The sequence below is a fragment of the Parasteatoda tepidariorum genome, chromosome 10 (assembly GCF_982258835.1).
Source record: "Parasteatoda tepidariorum strain Cologne lab strain chromosome 10, Ptep-v5.0, whole genome shotgun sequence".
Taxonomy (NCBI): Eukaryota; Metazoa; Arthropoda; class Arachnida; order Araneae; family Theridiidae; genus Parasteatoda; species Parasteatoda tepidariorum.
This window is the reverse complement of record NC_141764.1, coordinates 15,716,389-15,736,300: the sequence shown is the minus strand read 5'-3', so window position 1 is coordinate 15,736,300 and position 19,912 is coordinate 15,716,389. Positions and strand designations below refer to the sequence as shown.

At 29.2% G+C, this 19,912-nt stretch overlaps 1 protein-coding gene and 1 long non-coding RNA gene across 4 annotated transcripts; one reads left to right on the top strand and one right to left on the bottom strand.

The window, feature by feature from the left end:
• Positions 1–956: 956 nt before the first annotated feature.
• LOC139426329 (uncharacterized) lies at positions 957–3,635 on the top strand. Of its 2 annotated transcripts, XR_011637571.2 has the most exons (3): positions 957–1,095; positions 2,058–2,172; positions 3,414–3,635. It is a non-coding gene; the product is annotated as an uncharacterized LOC139426329 (long non-coding RNA). The 2 variants fall into 2 exon arrangements; XR_015430009.1 differs by lacking the exon at positions 957–1,095 and having other exon boundaries at positions 1,964–2,172.
• On the bottom strand, positions 3,351–14,816 carry LOC107450678 (U-scoloptoxin(16)-Er13a-like). Of its 2 annotated transcripts, XR_015430008.1 has the most exons (5): positions 14,690–14,816; positions 13,012–13,093; positions 10,489–10,597; positions 9,701–9,866; positions 3,351–3,521 (listed from the first exon to the last, which is right to left on the bottom strand). XR_015430008.1 is itself a non-coding variant. In XM_016066531.5 (4 exons), exons 2-4 carry the CDS (start codon positions 13,073–13,075, stop codon positions 9,755–9,757), a joined length of 285 nt encoding a protein of 94 aa, XP_015922017.2. In that variant the 5' UTR covers positions 13,076–13,093; positions 14,690–14,816; the 3' UTR covers positions 9,687–9,754. The 2 variants fall into 2 exon arrangements, 1 of the variants encoding a protein (XP_015922017.2); XM_016066531.5 differs by lacking the exon at positions 3,351–3,521 and having other exon boundaries at positions 9,687–9,866.
• Between the last annotated feature and the right edge of the window lie 5,096 nt (positions 14,817–19,912).

Here is a 19,912-nt window from a genome sequence, read left to right as displayed (position 1 = left end):
TATTTAGAAAGACTAGAACTTCAGTGAAAAAGTAGCAGATTATTTAATTTTATTAGACAATTTAGGAATATTATGTGCGAAATTCACATACGAAGAAATTATCTTCGCCCTCCACTCAACTAAACTTCCGTGGGCCCTAGAAAAAATACTTTGTGTATTGAATCAATCTTTTTTTTTTGTTTAGTTATAAAATATATCACTGCAATATAAACAATCCTCATCTGATGCATTTTTATCATCTCCATTGGAATGAATCAAGGGTTTTGGTTTATTTATTTATGTAAATTTTTTTTGTTAATAAAACTGTTTTGTTATGTAAGTTGTTCATACACTTGTCTTTTCTCTTTTTGGTCATTTTGCTTTGAAGTTTTCCATTTTTTTAATTATTTTTTTATTCACCTTAAGAATTTTTCTCTTCCTCGATAGTAATTTTCTTTAAATATTCTTTTTTCTTTTTTTAATCCGGAGAATTACCTTTATATGGTGATGGTAATACGGTAATTACCTTTATAGGGTGATTGTCTTACCACAAACTTTTTTCTTATTTATTTACTTTACTTTCCCACCTTCCGAAAACATTCTAAATTCATATTTAACGTTGTTTTTCTTTTTTTTCCCTGCAAATGAAGTAAATAAACATCAACTCCTCATTGTTACTCAAATTCAATGCTCAAAAGCAATTGTATTGAATTGTATGAAAAAACATATTTGTATCTATTTCAGAAATATCTTAAAATAATTAAATCGATCAACAATGTTCCGTTGTACCACACTTTTAGTTTTTGTTGGATTAACCTTGATACTAATAACTTTTTTTTATTTAAAATTATCAATTTCTTTCCCACCTTTCAAAAGCATTCTAAATTCAAATTTAACATTGTTTTTTTCCCCCTACAAATGAAGTAAATAAACATCAAGTCCTCATTGTTACTCAAATTCAAAGCTCAAAAGCAATTGTATTGAATTGTATGAAAAAACATATTTGTATCTATTTCAGAAATATCTTAAAATATTTAAATCGATCAACAATGTTCCGTTGTACCACACTTTTAGTTTTTGTTGGATTGGCACTTGTTTTGGTAACTGCAGAAGAAGGTAATAATTTTTTTATGAATTTACATTTGTGTAAATGCTTACTCTTATGTGCATTCCAAATAAGTTTTATTCAAAGAAAAATCTCGACGTCTGTTTTAACTTAAATAGATAAATATTGTTTCATAAGTTTGGTAATTCGATCTACACTTCCGCATTTTTTCTTTTTTTTAAAAAAGTAGTTTGTACCCAAAATAAATTTAAATAATTTTTCAAATCAAATTTAACCATTCTGAATCGAAAAAAAAACCTTTTGATTCTACTGTATTTGATAACTTATGATCTTATTTAAGAATCTTAAAAGAGTCCTTTTTAATTAATTAAGATTTAATTTCATTATTATTTCTTTATTTGAAAAAAATTAGATACATTATTGATTCATTCAAATGACCGTTTTTGATTAACGCCTGCTAATTTGGTACATAAAGTTATTATTATTTTGTAATATTCAATAGATAATTTTCAAAAATAATGATTAAATCTTCTATTCATGGGATTATCTGTAAATAGTTTCTGTTTCAAATTTATATTTCGACTAACGGAGTTAAAATCATAAAAAGAAAAAATATATATCCCGAAAGCTTAACTGTCTCCGTCACCGACGTTTGCTCTTTAAAATTAATAAACCTGAAAAATTTAAAGTAAAGCAAGATTTCGATCGGAGCCCTGAGGGCAATAGAAAAAGAGGAAGGCCTAACTACTTGGCACAGGACTATTGTAAACCAATTGAAAACAATAGGAAAGACAAGGAAAGAGGCAAAATATCTAAATGAGATGGAAAGCTATGAAAGAAGCCCTATGCTAGTGAAAAAGAACATGTATGCATAAATAAATAAATTAATAAATAACAAAAACACATTGCACAGTTAAATTAACGCCTACAAGTCTAAATATTTTAATAGTTGACTTGAAGTAATACTTTATTTTTTTTTTCAAAGAAAAACTTCTTTTTGACATAATTTCAGAAACATGAGAGTATGGAGGAAAAACTTACAAGAAGCAGGAAAAATTTCCAATGGAAGAAAAGGATGGGTGTGGACTTAGTACTTGCGTAGGAAAAGATGCAATAATTTCAGTTGGGTAAGTTTAAAATTATTTTTTTAATAAACTTCAAATATTTACTAATTATAATTTTAAAAAAATAAGTAGCCATTTAATATGATTCTTCCGAACTAATGAAGCATTAATTATAATCAGCAGAAATTATTTCATTGATTTTTTCCATTGTAAAAATTAATTAGTAATTTTCTATAATTTGCCCTAAGTACTTATTATAAGCGTTCCGACTTCTTCAATTATTAATTATATTATTTAATCCCTAAATAATTAAATATAATTTTCCTTAACTGAATTGTTAGTTATAATTTTATTGAATTGCTACAATAATAAATTTCAAGAAATAATTAATTATTAGTTGAACGTTTTAATAATTAGGTAAACATTAATTTTTAATTATAAATTTTTAATTTTTGAATTAAGTTTTAAAAATTCCTTTTAAATAAATGATTTATTAGTTTTTAATCTGTAAAAAAGGTCTTTGGTAAGTACTGCTTGTTTTGAAAAGCAGTAATTTTAAGACTATGCTTAAAGAATTCTTAATAAAATTTTAAATTTTTCTTTGTACATAAAAAAGGAAGTTGAACTTTATATTTCTGTGAAGCAGTACCTGTCAAAATTAAGTAATAATTTAAATAATTTAGTTTGTTATTCATGTAATGATTTTTAATGACGAAATTCTGTTTTCGATAGACGCTATAACATTTCTGTGTGAATGTATGAAACTATGTAAATGAAAATTAAAGGAATAGAAAAAAAGAACCTTATCTTAATAGCATTTTGTATTCACTCCGACTCAATAAGTTGGTAATCAATAATCTGAAAGTGTAGGACAGGGAATCGAATCCCAGTCCTTCACATAGACAGCTCAATTCCTTAACTATTAAAAATCTAGAATTAGCGATATAAATAAATTAAAATCAAGTAATTAAACAAAAATTCTTCTTAAAAACATTATTGTCTTATCCATTGTCAGATTTCAGAAACGATCAAAGCGTTAAAAAAGTCATATTATGAAGCACTGGAAAAGTTATTCCAATTTAGGGGACAGAAAAATGAATGAATACACAGTAAAATATTGTATATAATAAATAAAATTAGAATCAAAAATCATGGTACAAAAATTATAATAAAAAGTTATATACATCAATAAAAATATTTCATAAGAGGAAAATATTTTGGTTTAAATAAATATTATTTTTATGCTTTCGGAAAGATTTATTTCGGATATTATTTATCTAATAATCAAGTATTTTTTTTTTTAGCTGTGGAGAATTTCAACATTCTCCTGAATCCAAATGCAGGAGAGTAGAAGGACAAGGAAAATATCCTGATTGCTGTGATCGACCCGTCTGTCCCGGTGACCCTGATTTCTAAAAGAAATAACATAACATTTTTGAACTATTGAAAAAGAAAATTAAAATTGGCATGATATGAGTTATTTATGTACTTCAGTAAATATTGTTCTTGGCACTTAAAATAAATATATGAAGGTTTATATTGTGTTGTATTTATTTAAAGAGTATGAAAAATACCAAGTATATACTTTGCTGCATTTATTGCCGGCGCAGAATAGCTGAATTTGTATTTCATTTACCTTGCCCTTTAATTTTGAACTTGAGAGACATGGAAACTCTTAGGTTAGCATTACAAAAATGGGAGACATTTTAACAGAGCTGACCTACATTTGTGTTAGATGAAAATCCCTGAAACCTCCAACGGTTAGACCGATGACAAGGAGATTCCAACCCATTTGATGGGTACAGTTGGAAATATTTTTACTATGGTCGATGTAAATCGGGAGAAGTGCGTGAATCGACCAGTCATCGAGAGTTAAACGTGGTCTACTCATTAGAAGGCATGTGCTCTATCCTCTAAACCATCGCAGGTTACAAAATTTAGATTCATGAGATAGTAGGTTCATGAGATTAGGCTCATGAGATTGACATAGTAGTGTTCCGTAATGATTGCTCTTAGTATATATTTTAGAATACTTGATAAAAATGAGGTCATTAAGAATGCACATTGGGGAATTTCATCGCGAAAAGCATAAAGCGCCATCAAAATAAAAAAGATCATTACTGAGGAAGGCTTAACATTAAATATCTAAACCTGTTTGATTACTGGAGAATGCAGAGAGGATTTAAAAGCATTAAACTTTCCAGACTGACCTGATTTGGGTATTCTAAAACAGTGGTGCATACTAGGTGTTCCACATGGGTTGTGTGAAATTATGGCATGAATTTTGAAAATTCAGACTTCATTTAACCAATTACGATTTTTGAATCCTGTAAATTATTTTTTTAATATTTTTATACAGTTTTTAATTTAATAATTTATTAATTACTGATTATTAATTACTGATTATCAATTATAAATTTATAATTTTTTAAACATATTATTAGTTATGAGTTATTAATTATAAATGTTTAATTTTTTAATTATTGATAAAGTTAATTTTTTTATTATTTCTCTAAAATAAAAGAAAGCAAAATTCAACAATTAAGAATTATATTTATCTGACAATCGCTTTAAACTTTTAAAGCAGATTTTTTTTTCTTTTTTAATCATTTAAAGGAAATTTACAATTCAGATTATTTTATTCATTGACTCAAGCACCAAAACAAATTTTCAACTAATATGCTGCTCCAAACCATTGAGAAGTAAATTGTCTAACATAAAACTTAAAATTTTAGAACAGAATTGATAAAAACATGAAAATTTCGATATTATCAAGTGTCTTTTTTGAGTAATATATTCATCATAAATAATGAATTTTATTTATAAAGTCGGTGTTCTATCAAACGATCATTTAGGGTTCTACAGCTGAAGACATAATTTAATAAAAGTGTTATCAAGGTAAAACTCGGACCTTTCGAACTACATCATCACGTTCTACCACTAGACCACGCCTTCTGGTTGTACAGAATTAAATGATTCTAAATTTTTTCTATGGATATGTTGTATAGGGAATATTGATATTGCGATGAGGCGTCCTTTTGCCAAATCCAATTTGCCTATAATTTTGAGACTTGGTGTATTGGAACAGTATATCTGACTAAGTTATAAATTTCTTACTAATTTCTTACGCAAGTTTCAAATTTCTTATAAAAACCTAATGATGTTGAAATATTTTTGTTTCCCTAAATTAAAGGTTAAAATTACCTGTGCAGTTATTATTACGTTTTTGATTTTGTTTGATTTCTAAATTAAGGGTTTATGAGGATTTTTTTAAAAATTATTATTATTAGAATAACGTAATTCAACGTTTCATTTTAAAATAAGTTATTTGAATCGGTGTCTGATCTTATTAATCGTTTTACAATTCTTATATTTTGGTGCAAATTACATTGTGAATTATGGTTAACGAGATATGCATGAGTGCAAAAATTATATTTAAAATACATCCTTCCGTTTGGTAAGAAAAAATTTCGAAGTACAAATGTTAACTCACTAAATTTGTTATAACGATATTCTTTTAATTTTAAATATTATTTACCGTCCGTTTGGTAAGAAAAAATTTCGAAGTACAAATGTTAATTCACTAAATTTGTCATAACGATATTCTTTTAATTTTAAATATTATTTACCGTCCGTTTGGTAAGAAATAATTTCGAAGTACAAATGTTAACTCACTAAATTTGTTATGACGATATTCTTTTAATTTTAAATATTATTATCCGTCCGTTTGGTAAGAAAAAATTTCGAAGTACAAATGTTAACTCCCTAAATTTGTTATAACGATATTCTTTTAACTAGGAGGCTCCGCCCCCTGCTCGCTTACGCTCGCCAACCCCCGAGAATTGCTACACAATCCTATGTAGTTCACGCCGTGAACCATGCCTCGCTGCGCTCGCTCGCCAATGAACACAATGCTCTAGCACAAAGACATAGTATATTATCATCAAAGACACAGTATTTTATCATCAAAGACATAGTATTGTACTTATGTAGAAGAATTTTATCAATGTTCTTATTGTCAAAAAGTATATTAGCTATTTAGATTGTACATGGTGAAAAAATCAAAACATTAGCTAAATGAGAAACATATTAGCAAATATTATGAAATATTGCAGTTACTCACCTAAATTCAACTAAATGTGTACAATAAATTAGTTAATGCTAGAAATTCTGAAAGTTTTAGAAAAAAATTTTATTATTTAAAAATATAAACTTTAAACCCTAACTTTTCCATGTGAGATAATAACCCTCAAAAAGTCTTTCATTTTCAAGAACACAAAAATTTGTTTTATCGCCAAATGAAATATTTTTTGGTGATCAGCATTATTGAAATCAATTTCTATTTTAATTAACATTTGTGATAAAGTACATAACATTTTAGAACAAAATAAGGATGTTTTACATGCAATAAATTAAAATGCATGGCTGTTAGCATTACCCGAGAAATACCAGGTGGCATGGAGGTCGCCATGCTGCATTTCTAATCGGGGAGTTTTGATTTTGGCAGTTCCCCTTGCCTACTGCCAATAGAAGTTTCAATTAAATTTTTTCCAAAAAACATATTTTTCTGCAAAGCTCTAAGAAATTAACACTAAGCATTTAGAATTTCTTTGAAAACACAATTATAGATTTGGCATCTTGGAGCAATTACTGAAAGGCTTGACAGGCTAACTCTTGACAGGCCAACATAAAGTTGTCCATGACTAAAAACTTGTTTAGTCAATACTAAACTGATTTTCTCAAAAGTCTGACCTTGTGACTTATTTGTAGTCATGGAGAAGGCCAGCCTAATTAATTCCTAATTGAGTTTAAATTAAATATTATCATGTTTTAGGGCATGAATCTGAATTGAACAACCTGGTAATGCTCACTCTGGCTATTGTTTCCGTTTTTAATAGCGCTATATGTTGAGCCACCTCATGTGACATTTGCCATGCAACATTTTTATCAGCAATCTTTGGTCCATTTTCTAACGTTGCCATTCGGGGAGTTGTAATGAGGCTTTTTTTTGGTGCCATGTAAGAGAAATATATATATAGATTTTAAATATTATTATCCGTCCGTTTGGTAAGAAAAAATTTCGAAGTACAAATGTTAACTCATTAAATTTGTTATAACGATTTTCTTTTAATTTTAAATATTATTTCAAAAAACGATTACTTAGAAAAAGGATTTATGTTCACTTATAGATCCTAATAGTATTATAAGGGAAATATTTGGACGTAGGAAGAGGGCGGGACAAGTGTTCTTTTTAGTGTTTATATTTTAAGTTGAATAATTTCAATTGTTTTATGCCAAGAAACAGCAATTATTGCGAAGCAATCATCGGGGGTAGAGAGCGTCAGTGACCAGGGGGCTTAGGGCCCTAGTATGGAATAATATTTGTGGATAATATATGTATATTTGGAAAACAGTAAATCACATAAGAAAAATTTTGATATTAAGAAACTATAATGAAGACCCTTCTGTCCTCTCTAATTTGCATTTAATTTTGAGACTTGGTGTGGTTATGGACATTGGAATATTGTATATGAATTAGCTTCAAATTTTCGGAATTGTGGAAATAAAGGCTGTCTGTGACGTAACTACCACTACAATTATTAAACATAAATTCACTAATATCTATGACATGCTAAGTCGATTCAATTTTGGGGAACCTTTTCATAGACGAAGGGTAACATTGTCGTTTCCTACTCTCCCCACATTGGTGACCCGGACGTGATATGAACACGCCTACTTCGATGGATGGGTCACATTGAAATGTTGACTTGCTATTTGAGACTGCGTCCTTCTCACGCTGTTGCTTCTCAGTCTCATGTACACACAACGGAACCACGCACACACTCGACTACTAATAGCAGCGCAGGATAGACCAGACACCAATCGTGAACTTAATATAGCTCACATGACAAATACTCTAAACTCGGTGAGCTTAACGCAGCTCTCCCGATCTTTCACCAATACGGCAACTAATGGTATACATTCATCGAATTATATTCCTGATAAAAGTCTGGTGGAGCAGCATTGTGGTGTAATTACCACTAAAATTATTAAACATCAATTCACTAGAATATAAGACATTCTAACTCGATTTAATCCTAGGGTACCTTTTGATAGATGAAGGCTGACATTGTCGATTACTATACTCTCCTCACATATCTTAGACGCAGTGATTTACCAAGGAAAAATTTTATGATCGAACACTGACAAGAAAAGAACAAAGAAAACCCCCTCGATAGATCAACCACTTATCTAAATTGACCACTTAAACATTGTTTTGCTACTATTCAACTTATACAGTTTTCATTGCACTTTGTAATTTCTCGGATAGGAAAACCTTTGGATCGTATCCCCAGTGTCCATTTTTAGGCTTTTGGACTGGTCAAATGTGCTATTCATCAACATTTGTTTCGCTTTCATTAAATTAACTTTGTATTAAAACATTACTAACTCGTTAAAGTTTTATTATTTTGAAATTATTGATTTTCACGTATTTTATGATGCAAAAAAATCTACTTTTTGCGTAGAATTTATACCATAAATTCAAACTTGAAAGAATAATTTAAATTTTGAAGAAACCAGAAATATACGTTTAGAAAATATTGAACGTTTTTGTGAAATCGAAAATTTAACAAATTCTTCTAAAGACTAGCACATTTTAAATCAAACTACTTCTTGCTATTTAGCACTATGTTTTTAAAAAAGTAACCATATAAAGTAGAAAAATCCTTTCTTTTTTCTAAAGAAAACTTTTAACACTGATAAAACTCCGAGAAGTTGAATAATGAGACGATTTTAAATTTCTTGATGTATTCTTTGCAGTATATAACTGAGGGTTAATATCAAAAAGAAAGCTTATTGAATTGAAAAAAACATAAGAGAATATTAAAAAAAAACATCCAAGCTATTTCTTCATTTTTGTAATGATAAAAAAACTATTATATTCCTAGCGATATAATTTATCGGTGAAGTGATTGGTGACAATATGAACCAAACCCAATTCTATGTTAGATAAATGTTCAGGTGCCATTGGGATATTAACGCGTTGGTTCTAGTCCTTCCGACTGCGATAAATTATTTTGAGCAGTGGTGGCTTGCTTAGAGGATAGGGCGTTCGCTTTCCAATGAGGTGAACCGGGCTCTAATCCCAGCGAAGGTTGAATACGAATTCCGCAACCGGCTTACACCGACAGCAGTGCTGACGTAAAAAATCCTCAGTGGTGGACGAATTATGGGCCAGTGTCCCTGTGCCATTAGGCTGATTGTAAGAGGATTTCGAGGGTTTCCTTTCCATGTAACACAAATACGGATAATTTTTATTAAAAAATCCTCAACCGACTCCTCATTTTTCTCCCAATACTTGATCCATGAGTTCCCTTGTCTTTTGGATTGGGTTCAAAAATACAAGGCTACGGATTTGATTATTAGTATTCGTAAACGCAAAGCTGGGTCGGCTGTTCAACGACTGCTATAAAATGTAAAATAAAACAAAATGTATAGATTGACAATCTTCATTCATACGCGTTAGTATTTTAGATAAAAAGATAGATAGGTGGATAAAATGTTAATAAAATGAGAAATTTTTATGTACTTTTTATTCACTGTTAAACATGATGCTTGTGTTTAAAGAAAATGTGAAGCCTTCTTAAAAGTCTGGATCTCCTGGACAGACCTTTCGTGGACAGCATTCGGGATATCTTCCTTCTTTTTCGATAATCTTGCAAGGGGAATCATCTGGCAATCGAAATACTCCGCAGCTAGAAATATAAAATTAAGCAGTATATCAGTAAAGGAAAAAGGAATTGCCATTGTATTTAAACTCTATTAGAGACAAAAGAGTGTAACAATAGTGCTGCTCATGTGTTATCTTCGTCATCCGACCGGAGTCAAAATTACATGACCTTAAAAGATGGATCCCTGAGGAACGGAGTTTGGTGATTGGGGGTTGTATGTGATCATCGATATTATGCAGAGTGAATTTTAAGTCATTACGCTTCAAGTATAATTTAAAATTTTTTTACGGCCTATTAAAACATATTTCAAAGAATTTACTCGATTTTTATAACTTATGACGAGTGTGCAAGACTCCATAGTATCTCTTTTTTTCGTCAAATTTTGTCTCTAAAGAAAATTTAATTATAAAAGTTGTTTGAAAAATTTTACGCAATTGTTTGCATATAAAAAATATCCGTGATTACAGTAAACTATTTTAGGAAAATTTATGCTTATGTAATAAATACTTTAAGAAAGTTTAGAACCCTAAACTAAACTTTATTTTAGTTACACAAAAGCAAAAAGAAGTTATCCATCGATAATCTTTTAATAAAATAAAAACCATCTTGACTCCTTAAGAGAATTTTAAACAGTTTGAATACTTACTCAGTAGCGTAGATTAGGCCTCCAGCCTGGCATGTTTGTATTAAACATCCCTTCTCACTGGGGAATTTTTCTCCTACTTTATATGTTTTCCCCCCTACTGTACATGTATCTGAAAAAAAGAAAAATAAGTTCATAATAATACGGAATAGTGAGAAAAGCATTTGCAACCAAGATTGCGCTCAACAAGTATTAAGAATTTTTTTTAGTAAATAAAGAACAATAGAGTTTTAAATAATCCACTATACTGAGATGTGCATCTGTAAATAATATCGATGATTAACCTATCCTTATGTAAAATTTACTGTAAATCCAGATAATATTTTACTCAAAAATAAAAACTGGTGGAATCAATTTATCTAAAATCAATTGATAAGTCATTTTTTTATATTTTACTATGATCCTGATAATGCACTTCTGAAACCTGATGTAAGATATTTTTTTCAATTTAATGCTTATTTTTTAACCTGAAAATGAAAGCTTAGGAGTACAAGTATTATTTATTACTCAGAGTATTTTACAAAATAAGGTGTCAAAAATGAAATTCAAATTTTGTTAAAGATGAGCTAGTACAACTTCAGAGCCTTTATTTATATACATACACTGAAGAGCCAAAAAAACTGGTACAGGCATGAGTATACAAATAAAAGGGTATGGAGCCAATCAAAGTGCAGCGCTGCGATCGGCAACGCGTATATAGGACAACGAGTGTCTAGCACAGCTCTTAGATCGGTTACTGCTGCTTCGAGACGGTGGGCCAAGTCCGAAAGTATCTATGCTGGAAGTCCGGTGTTTCCCTTCTGCATGCCTAAGCTTAATGAACTTAGAATAGCTGGAGAAATTTTGAGATCCTAGCCGAGGAGTTTGCCCACGAGCTCATCTACCATTCCGGTGGGCGTTTCCAGAGGGCGAACAGTGAATTCTTTTGTGTACTTATAAAACTTTAAATTTTATTTCGTTAACATTTTAGAGGAATCATTTACCGTAAATTCTGAACTGTTTATGTTGTGTTTTTTTGTGTGTAGGAGAACAATGAGTATTTAAGTGTGATTTATAGACATCATAAACCAAGTCTTTATTGCTTTTAGTAATGATAAATGCAGTTTTTATTTCTTAAATGTCTTTTTTGAACTGTATGAATTGAAGGTTATGCTCAAGTGTTTTAAGGTTGCATGTTGTTTTAATTAATGAATAAAGGGAAGTGTTTATTCCCATGTTAGCATTTGGAAATGTGTGGAATTATGTTTTTTGAAGATTTAGAATTGCAATAAAAATGAGTTTTAAATGTTAAGAGTTTCCTGTAATTCATTAGGTATTTGTCTACTGTATAACCTGGGTAACCGTTACTAAAGTTAAAATTAGAGTTCACAGCTAGAGGGGTAACGGTACATATTCATATTATTATATATAATAATATAATAATAATAATAATATATATATATATATATATATATATATATATATATATATATATACTCTTTTTCTGGACATTTTCATTGTATGATGCCAAAAAATAATTTTTTGACTAAGATAAAGCAGTTGCATGAACTCATGAGAAAAATATTTTTAGACAATGTGAAGCAATCAAGAAATTTATTTTAGAAATTTACATGCTTAGAATTTTTTTTAAGAAATTTCTAATGATTTAATCACTGATTTGATACTAATGATTTCATTATATTGATTTTATTATAATCATTCTGTTTACTTAATGCTGATGATTTACTTATAATAATTTTATAACATTGTATGCAACTTAAGCGTCATACAAATTAAACACTTTTAAAAAAATTAAAAGAATATTGATATTGACGTTATATGTAACAACAAAATGATAATAATTTTGTTTTCGGAAAAACAACTTTAAAATTATTATTTATCAATAAAAAATGAAACAATGTAATTTTTCTTGCGCAGTTCTGCACAAATTTTTTGTGGAGAACTTCTCCAGACTAAAAGTCTGGGATTGTCGGCTGTTATGGTAAAAAGCAAGAGCATATTTCTAATGAGGGTGTAATGGTGAAATGAAGGTGTTGATTGGTTAACTCACGTTGACCTGTTCAAAGATCAAGACAAAACAATTCATCCCACACCCCTGGTCGAAGTAATTTTCCCTCGTAACCATGGTACCCGCCACGATGCAAGATTGAAGTCTGGAGGAGTTCTCCTGAAAGCCATACTATGCTACTACTATATATGCTAATCTTATGCAAAAACAACTTTTTTCCTCGTTTACAGTGTTTCAAACCTCCTTAACTCTTTGGCATAGTGTCCAATCATTAGGACACATCTTTACATTGCTCTATATTCCTTAACAGCACATCCACACTGAAGAACATAATTAAAAATTATTCTTGCTATTTGGCAGTACAAAGGTGAAGGCATCTCTTATTCGTTTTCAAAATATAATTGCATGCAATTCATTGAGTTTCATAATTTTTCCATAGTAAACTTTTCATGCAGTAAATTTTAACAGAAAATTCAGCTTCAAGATTCAGACGCAGAATAATCGAAACACTTCCTTACCTTCAGCTTGAACTGCGAAAAGCACACAGCTAATCAAGAAGATGACTGCAATATTCCGACGCATGATACTTTCGTGATTATCCTAAATGAAGTATGCAGCATTAAAGTTCGAATAAAAGAAGACAACAAATATTATTATATTATCTTACTATACTATCTTGTTTATAATAATAGCAAAAAGCATATCCTATTAAAAAATAAAATTAAACATAATACCGATTCTGTAATTTTCAAAAGGCAACACACAATTTTATTCATCGAAGTGTTTCTGACTGTAAAATTCCGTTACAACGATATATTTAGCACGAAAAATGGCAGCGCCAGATCAAGATTCGGGTATTAGCATAATTTTATATTCTTACTATAACGATCATGGTTTGATGTAAAAGTGGGTGTGATTGAAAATATCGAAATTTGTTCTCTGCAACCGCAAGCATGGAAAATCTTTTGACTTTAAGAGAAATAATAAGCACGTGATTCGTATGCATTTTGTATGCTAATAAATACAGGTTCTTCCGGAACTTCTGCTCATAATCTTTTATTATAAATTTTTAGTCTTTGTTAGATATGAAGATATAAGGAGATAAACATAATAGGCCGCAAACTAAAGCTTAAATGAGAAAAAAAATCTCTTTGATATGTTATTTTGAAAAAAAAAATTAAGTTTTTAAAAAAAATTGAAATATTGTTTTAAAAAAATGCGAATATAGCGATATTTTTACTTCTAGATCAGAATTAAGTTACATAGATATGATAAACTCTGGAAATAATTTTCACTTTGAACTAGTTTTTATAAGACCAAAAAAAGCAGGATTAGAGATTAAACTGAAAACCATTTTCGTATTCGGAAAACTATAGCTTTTCTTCATTATAAAAGTACACGTTATTTGAAAAATCAGCTTAGAAAACATACATGATAGAATAATAATAAAAGAATAATAAGAAAGAATGATAAGAAAAAATAATAGAATAGAATGTAGATAGATAAGTCATAATTTAAGTATCGTACATTCAAGGCGAAGCTATAATTTTAAATTGGTATCTTCTCGTGAAGAATTATCATGGCTTCAGAACAGTCAAATTACTTCAATATTTGAAAAGTTATATATTTTTTAACATAAAACCATTGCCTATTTGGCGAGATTTTATGGGACGATGCGTTAGTTCTTGGGACGACAAAGCACAATTAGTTTGTTCAGTTAAATGGCTCAGGAGATAGAGCGTTCGCCTTCCAAGGGAGCGAACCGGGTTCGAATTCCGTATCCGGCTTGACCGACCATAGTGCTGACGTGACATATCCTCAGTGGTAGACGGATCATGGGTTAGAGTCCTCTTGCCGTCAGGCTAACCATGGGGAGGTCTCGTGGTTTTCATCTCCATGTAACGCAAATGCGGGTTAACTCCATCAAAAAGTCCTCCACGAAGGCGAATTTCTCCCAATACTCGATTCAGGAGTTGCCTTGTCTTCTGGACGGGGTGCAAAATTACAAGGCTACGGAGTTGTACATTAATAGTCGTAAACCGATAAAATTGGGTCAGCTGTTCAAAGACGGTAATAAAATACAAATCATGCATAACAATAAAAAACTCAAACCAATCCCGAAAGTAGCATATTCTCCAAAAAAAGTTATTTATCAAACCTGCTTAAGAAGAAAAATATTAATAAGATGATACTTACTTGCTTGTTGTTTGAAGAAAATCTGCATCGGTGAAATATTTGACTGCTTTTATATTTTTTGGTGTTTTACCTATTCTGCGAATTTTCCTTTATTAGTCTTAAGAAGAATAAATTTAACGATTCGAATAAACCATTTTATCTTTAAAAAAAATAATGGTTATTCGATATATGGGAGAACAGACTATGCAAGAACAAATATTAAACGACTCTGAAAAACATAAATTTTTATCTTTAAAATATAGGAATAGATAAAATTGCCTAAACTTGATGGCAAAATTAAATATTTTTTTTAAGTGTAGTACATGCACCTGCTTATATCAAAATTTATGACAATTTTATACCTTTTACCTTAAACTTAAGCAATATAAGAAATGATTTATAAGATAGGGAAAGATCATAAAATTTCTGAAATTTTCAAATCCTTTATATCTTTTGAAGAAATAAAATGCTTCAAATATTTAATTATTTTGAATAACAAATATTAGTTAATAATGCTGCAAAAAGTGATCAAAAATGTCTATACTTCTTAATTAGTAGTAAAAAGCTTGACAACTCTTTTTTGAAGCATGTAAAATTCATAACATTGTCACCAATTAGAATAGCTTAACGAGGATAGGTATTTTCTAATTAAACTATGTTATTCCTATGCGCCTCAGGCTTCCGATTTTTGATGCAAAAAAAGTTAAGACGCACGCTTCTGAAACCAACCGAAATTTTACATTTTATTGAAAAATTAAGTAAACAAACAAATTAAAATTAAAAAAATAACATACCTATAAATAATTTTTAAGCAATGACAAAAATTTCTTTCATCCAAATGATGCATTTTTTAAATTTCTTAGTTTGTTGTTAACTTAATTTAAATCAATGGTGATTCAGAAAATTTCATTTTAGCTGTTTGATTTATTAGAGCAGACTATTCAGATTTTTAAAGGCATATAAACTTCGTCTCCAGAGCTGACAATATTATTGCAATTCTGCAACCAGTATTTTCAGAAAGATAATTGTTAGAAAGTTGTATTTGTCTGCTTTTCGAAGAATATATATGAAGATTATAAGAGAATTCTTCGTTATCTTCAAAATCGGTTTTCATCTTTTAAATCAAACTTTGATTTTTAAAATTTAAAAAAACATTTAGCAACTTTGTTTTCAAAATATTGAATATTAAAGTTTAGGCCTGGTTAATACAAATTAAGGTAAATGACTAAAATGAGGGCTATTTCCAAGGCCTCTGAGCTAAATAGTTTAAATGTATAGATTTATTGTGCTGAATAAATTCTTACTTAGTAGAATTTTTCGTTCGTAGTAAATTGGTTGTATAATATTTTTTTAGAACGAATGAAGGAGTTTGCGTATATAAAATACAACCCCATCATAATATCTTTTAATAATTCTTTTAATAACTTTACAACAAAGCTTTTCGAAAGATTTCTTCTAAAACGATACAGATGTTTGCAGAAGAGTATAAATTTTCACACTAAGTCTTATTTAGTTTTCTAAATAGATTGATTCTAAGAGAATTGGTGCAAATTACTATAGTTTTATCTGGAATATAAAAAATATGTCATAAATTTCTTTGAAAAAGCATTTTTCCCCCGGGAAAGCTTTTCTTTCACTTTTTTTCATCCACTTTTTGTTACGTTTTGTTAGTACTGACGGAGGTACAGAATAGAAATTTTTACTAGAAATATTACGCTATATCGTGAGTATATTACACAATATCGTTGATTATGTTTTAACATAAAATTGCAAACTGATTAAAAATGTGTCAAAGAGCCTAACTCGATAAAGCTTGAAATTAAGCGATTTTGTTTTGGCGGTTTATATACTTATCAGATTAAATATTTAACCGCAAAATTTTGGGCAACTAAGAGTTTTGAAAAAATAAGAATACAATCTCCATGGCAGAAATACTTTATCCTTCACTAATGTCACTTTTAGTTTTTGGCATTTTTGTAAAATTTTTAATGAGATACTTAAAGAATTATTTTCCAACTTAAAAGGTGTTTTTATACAACGTACAATTCGCACAATTTCTCATAACTATTAATGAAGTTGAAAGATTTTAAAGGTTTAAATGACCAGCATTAAATTATGAACGAAAAAGAGTGTTTTTGAACACATATGGTCAAACACTCAGGGCAATATGCAATAAGCAGTAAGCTTGTGACATGTATTTAATAATTAGGTTATCATTCCATCATTTGAAATAACTGTACAAAATCTCACATTTCAGAATATATATTCATGGAAATATCGAAATTTTTTAAAACAAACTATTTTTTCTTCCCAATTTCTTACTATAACTGTAGAAATATTCAATAAGATTAGACATTATTTTTGAAAAAATTTTAATCAGTAAGAAATATCATTTTAATATTTGAAACAGATTTTAAAAATTTAGCCTAATGAGCATTTAAAGCCGTATTCCTCTCGCCTGCGCATGAGTAGAAAAAATGTAGAAATAAATTTCTTTCTTCATGATTTTATTCTGAAGTGTATTAAAAATCCAATAAGAATATCTGGAAAATTTAAAAAAAGAAACTTAGCAAATTTCGGAGTAGCTTTTGTAATAAATAATTTCCGAATGGTAAGGGGTCTTCCACAATTTTTTTTTTTTGCACTATTAAGCTGGACTTAGTAAAAATGACAGCAGCGTTATAAAAGACTATTCCCTATTAAAGTTTACTTCATTTTAGTTTTCTTTCCTCATACCATCATATTTTGTTGCCTGGACAATCAATATAGGGTCATCTTTTGATCAGTCAATGTATCTAATGTAGGTCATTTATTGTTTAATTTTGTTTATAATACAAGATGAAATTTGGAAAAAGACCCTTACTATTCAGAACTTTCATTCAAAATTTAGAAAAGCCATTCAGAAAATTGCGAGAAACTTTTTAAATTTTCAAAATATTCGAAACAAATTTTTTTCAGAAGTATCTAAATACGATTCAAAACAAAATGATGAAAACAATTTGAAATGTTTTCAGCACATGCTTGATACAAAAGGATTACTTTAAATTCTTATACATTACGTAATTTTATAATGATATTTTCGTTATCAATTAAAAATGACTCCAAAAATTTTGTTTAATTCATTGAATATTTTGAATGTCGGGATCCAGGAATATTTAAGCTAGGCTTACGAATTTTTACGCAGTTATTACATATGATAATCAAAGTAATTGATAGAATTTACCAGTTAATTGCTAAATATATTGGCTTAGGATGCTAAAAAAAACTCTTTTTCCATTCGTAATTTATTACTGATCCCTCAAAACTCTGAAATCTTTCAACTTTATTGACACATATGAGAAATCGCATGACCTAAACACTTTTAAAGTTATAAAATAATTCTTTAAGTATTTCTTGAGAAATTTAAAAAAAAAAAACAATTACCGGACATTTTGCACATTTTTTTTCTTTTTTTGAACTTTTAAATCATTTTAAGTTTGATAAATATTGACGAGTGAGAATCCATTTGTTAGATACGTGTCATGAAATTCTTACAATAATTAAAAAAAAGTTTCTTCTGTCCGAAACGTGCTAAATTCATAGTATATGTTTTGCTAACATAAGTAGGGACACTTTTTGAATATTTTTTTTTACAATTTTTATCAATCTGAAAATCATTTGAAATTTGTCTTACGTTAGGATCATTTCCTAAAAAGTTGTCCTTTCATGTCCCAGGAATCCTAAAGGCACATTTTTGAAATTTCAAAAACAGAAAAATTTAACCGTTAAATTCCAGTATATATAGTTCAACTGTTCGTAAATAAAATTTATTAATTATACTTAAAAAAAATTATGTGCATCTTATTATCTTCTATTATTATCAATTTTAAAAGCTCTTAGAAAAATTGGAATACTTATAAATCTGTTTCTGGTAGTAGCTGTTGTTTTCTACATAATAATAAATGTGTTTTTTAATAGTTGGTGGCGGCAAACGACTTATACTGGTCACTTCTAGTAGTTGATATAACAGCAAAGAAAAGAAGTAATTTTGATTTCAGCTGTAGAGCATTCTGCAGTGAACAGAGCATGGTTTTTAATCACTAGAATAATGTATTTAATTGCTAGAATAATGTCTTTCACTCATTTAGTATAACATTAACAAAAGGGAAAGGAAATTTATTTTTTCATCTGTAATAATTATAAGAATGTGTTTAATTAAATATTTAATATTTTAAAGTGTAACTGAGATTTCTATTATTTTCCATTTCTTCATTTTTAATAACGAAAAAACAATTATATTCCTAGCGATGAGATTTATCGGTGATATGTATAGTGACAACGTGAACCAAACCAATTTATATGCTAGATAAATGTTTAGGTATCATTGGGATCTTCCCTCGTAGGTTCTAGTCCTGTCGACTGCGATAAATTATTTTGAGCCGTGTTGAATTAGGGGATAAAGTGTTTGCTTTCCAGTGAGTTGAGTCGGGTTCAATTCTCAGCGATGCCTGTTCGTTTCAAAAGCCGTACCCGACGTAAAATATCCCCAGTGGAATACGGACCAGGGGTTAGAGTCCCCTTGTCATCAAGCTAGCCATGGGTGGTTTTCGTGGTCTTTTACTCCATGTAACACAAATGCGGGGAAGTTCCCTAAGTCTTCCACAAGGACAAAATTCTCGCAATACTTGATCCAGAAGTATCCTTGTCTTCTGGAATGGGTTAATAATTACAAGATTGCAGAGTTGAACATTGGCAGTCGTAAGCCCAATATTGGATGTGTGGCTCAGCGACAGATATATCTGACTCAACGATATATATATATATATATATATATATATATATATATATATATATATATATATATATATATATATATATATATATATATATAAAATCTAAAATATGGACGAAAATGGGGAAATAACATTGCTCAGAAGTGTCTAAGCTAAATCTATTTATTTGGAGGGCAATCATTTGTACAAATTCACCCATTATCAACGGGAGTTGTTAGACTTGTTACAACCGAAGTCACCACCTCACATAAATAAAAGTATTTATTGTATCTAAAATTTTATCGATTATATGAGTGAATCTATTGAAATTGACATTCTGATTAGAACTAATTATGGATCAAATTATGAAATCAAACACAAAACAGACACAAAAGCATATCAAATCAATTTCTGAACAAAAATCGAAAATTAAAAAGTCAAGGCGAAAAGTTTCCATTTCCACTTATCATTATATAAACTTGCAAAAACTTAT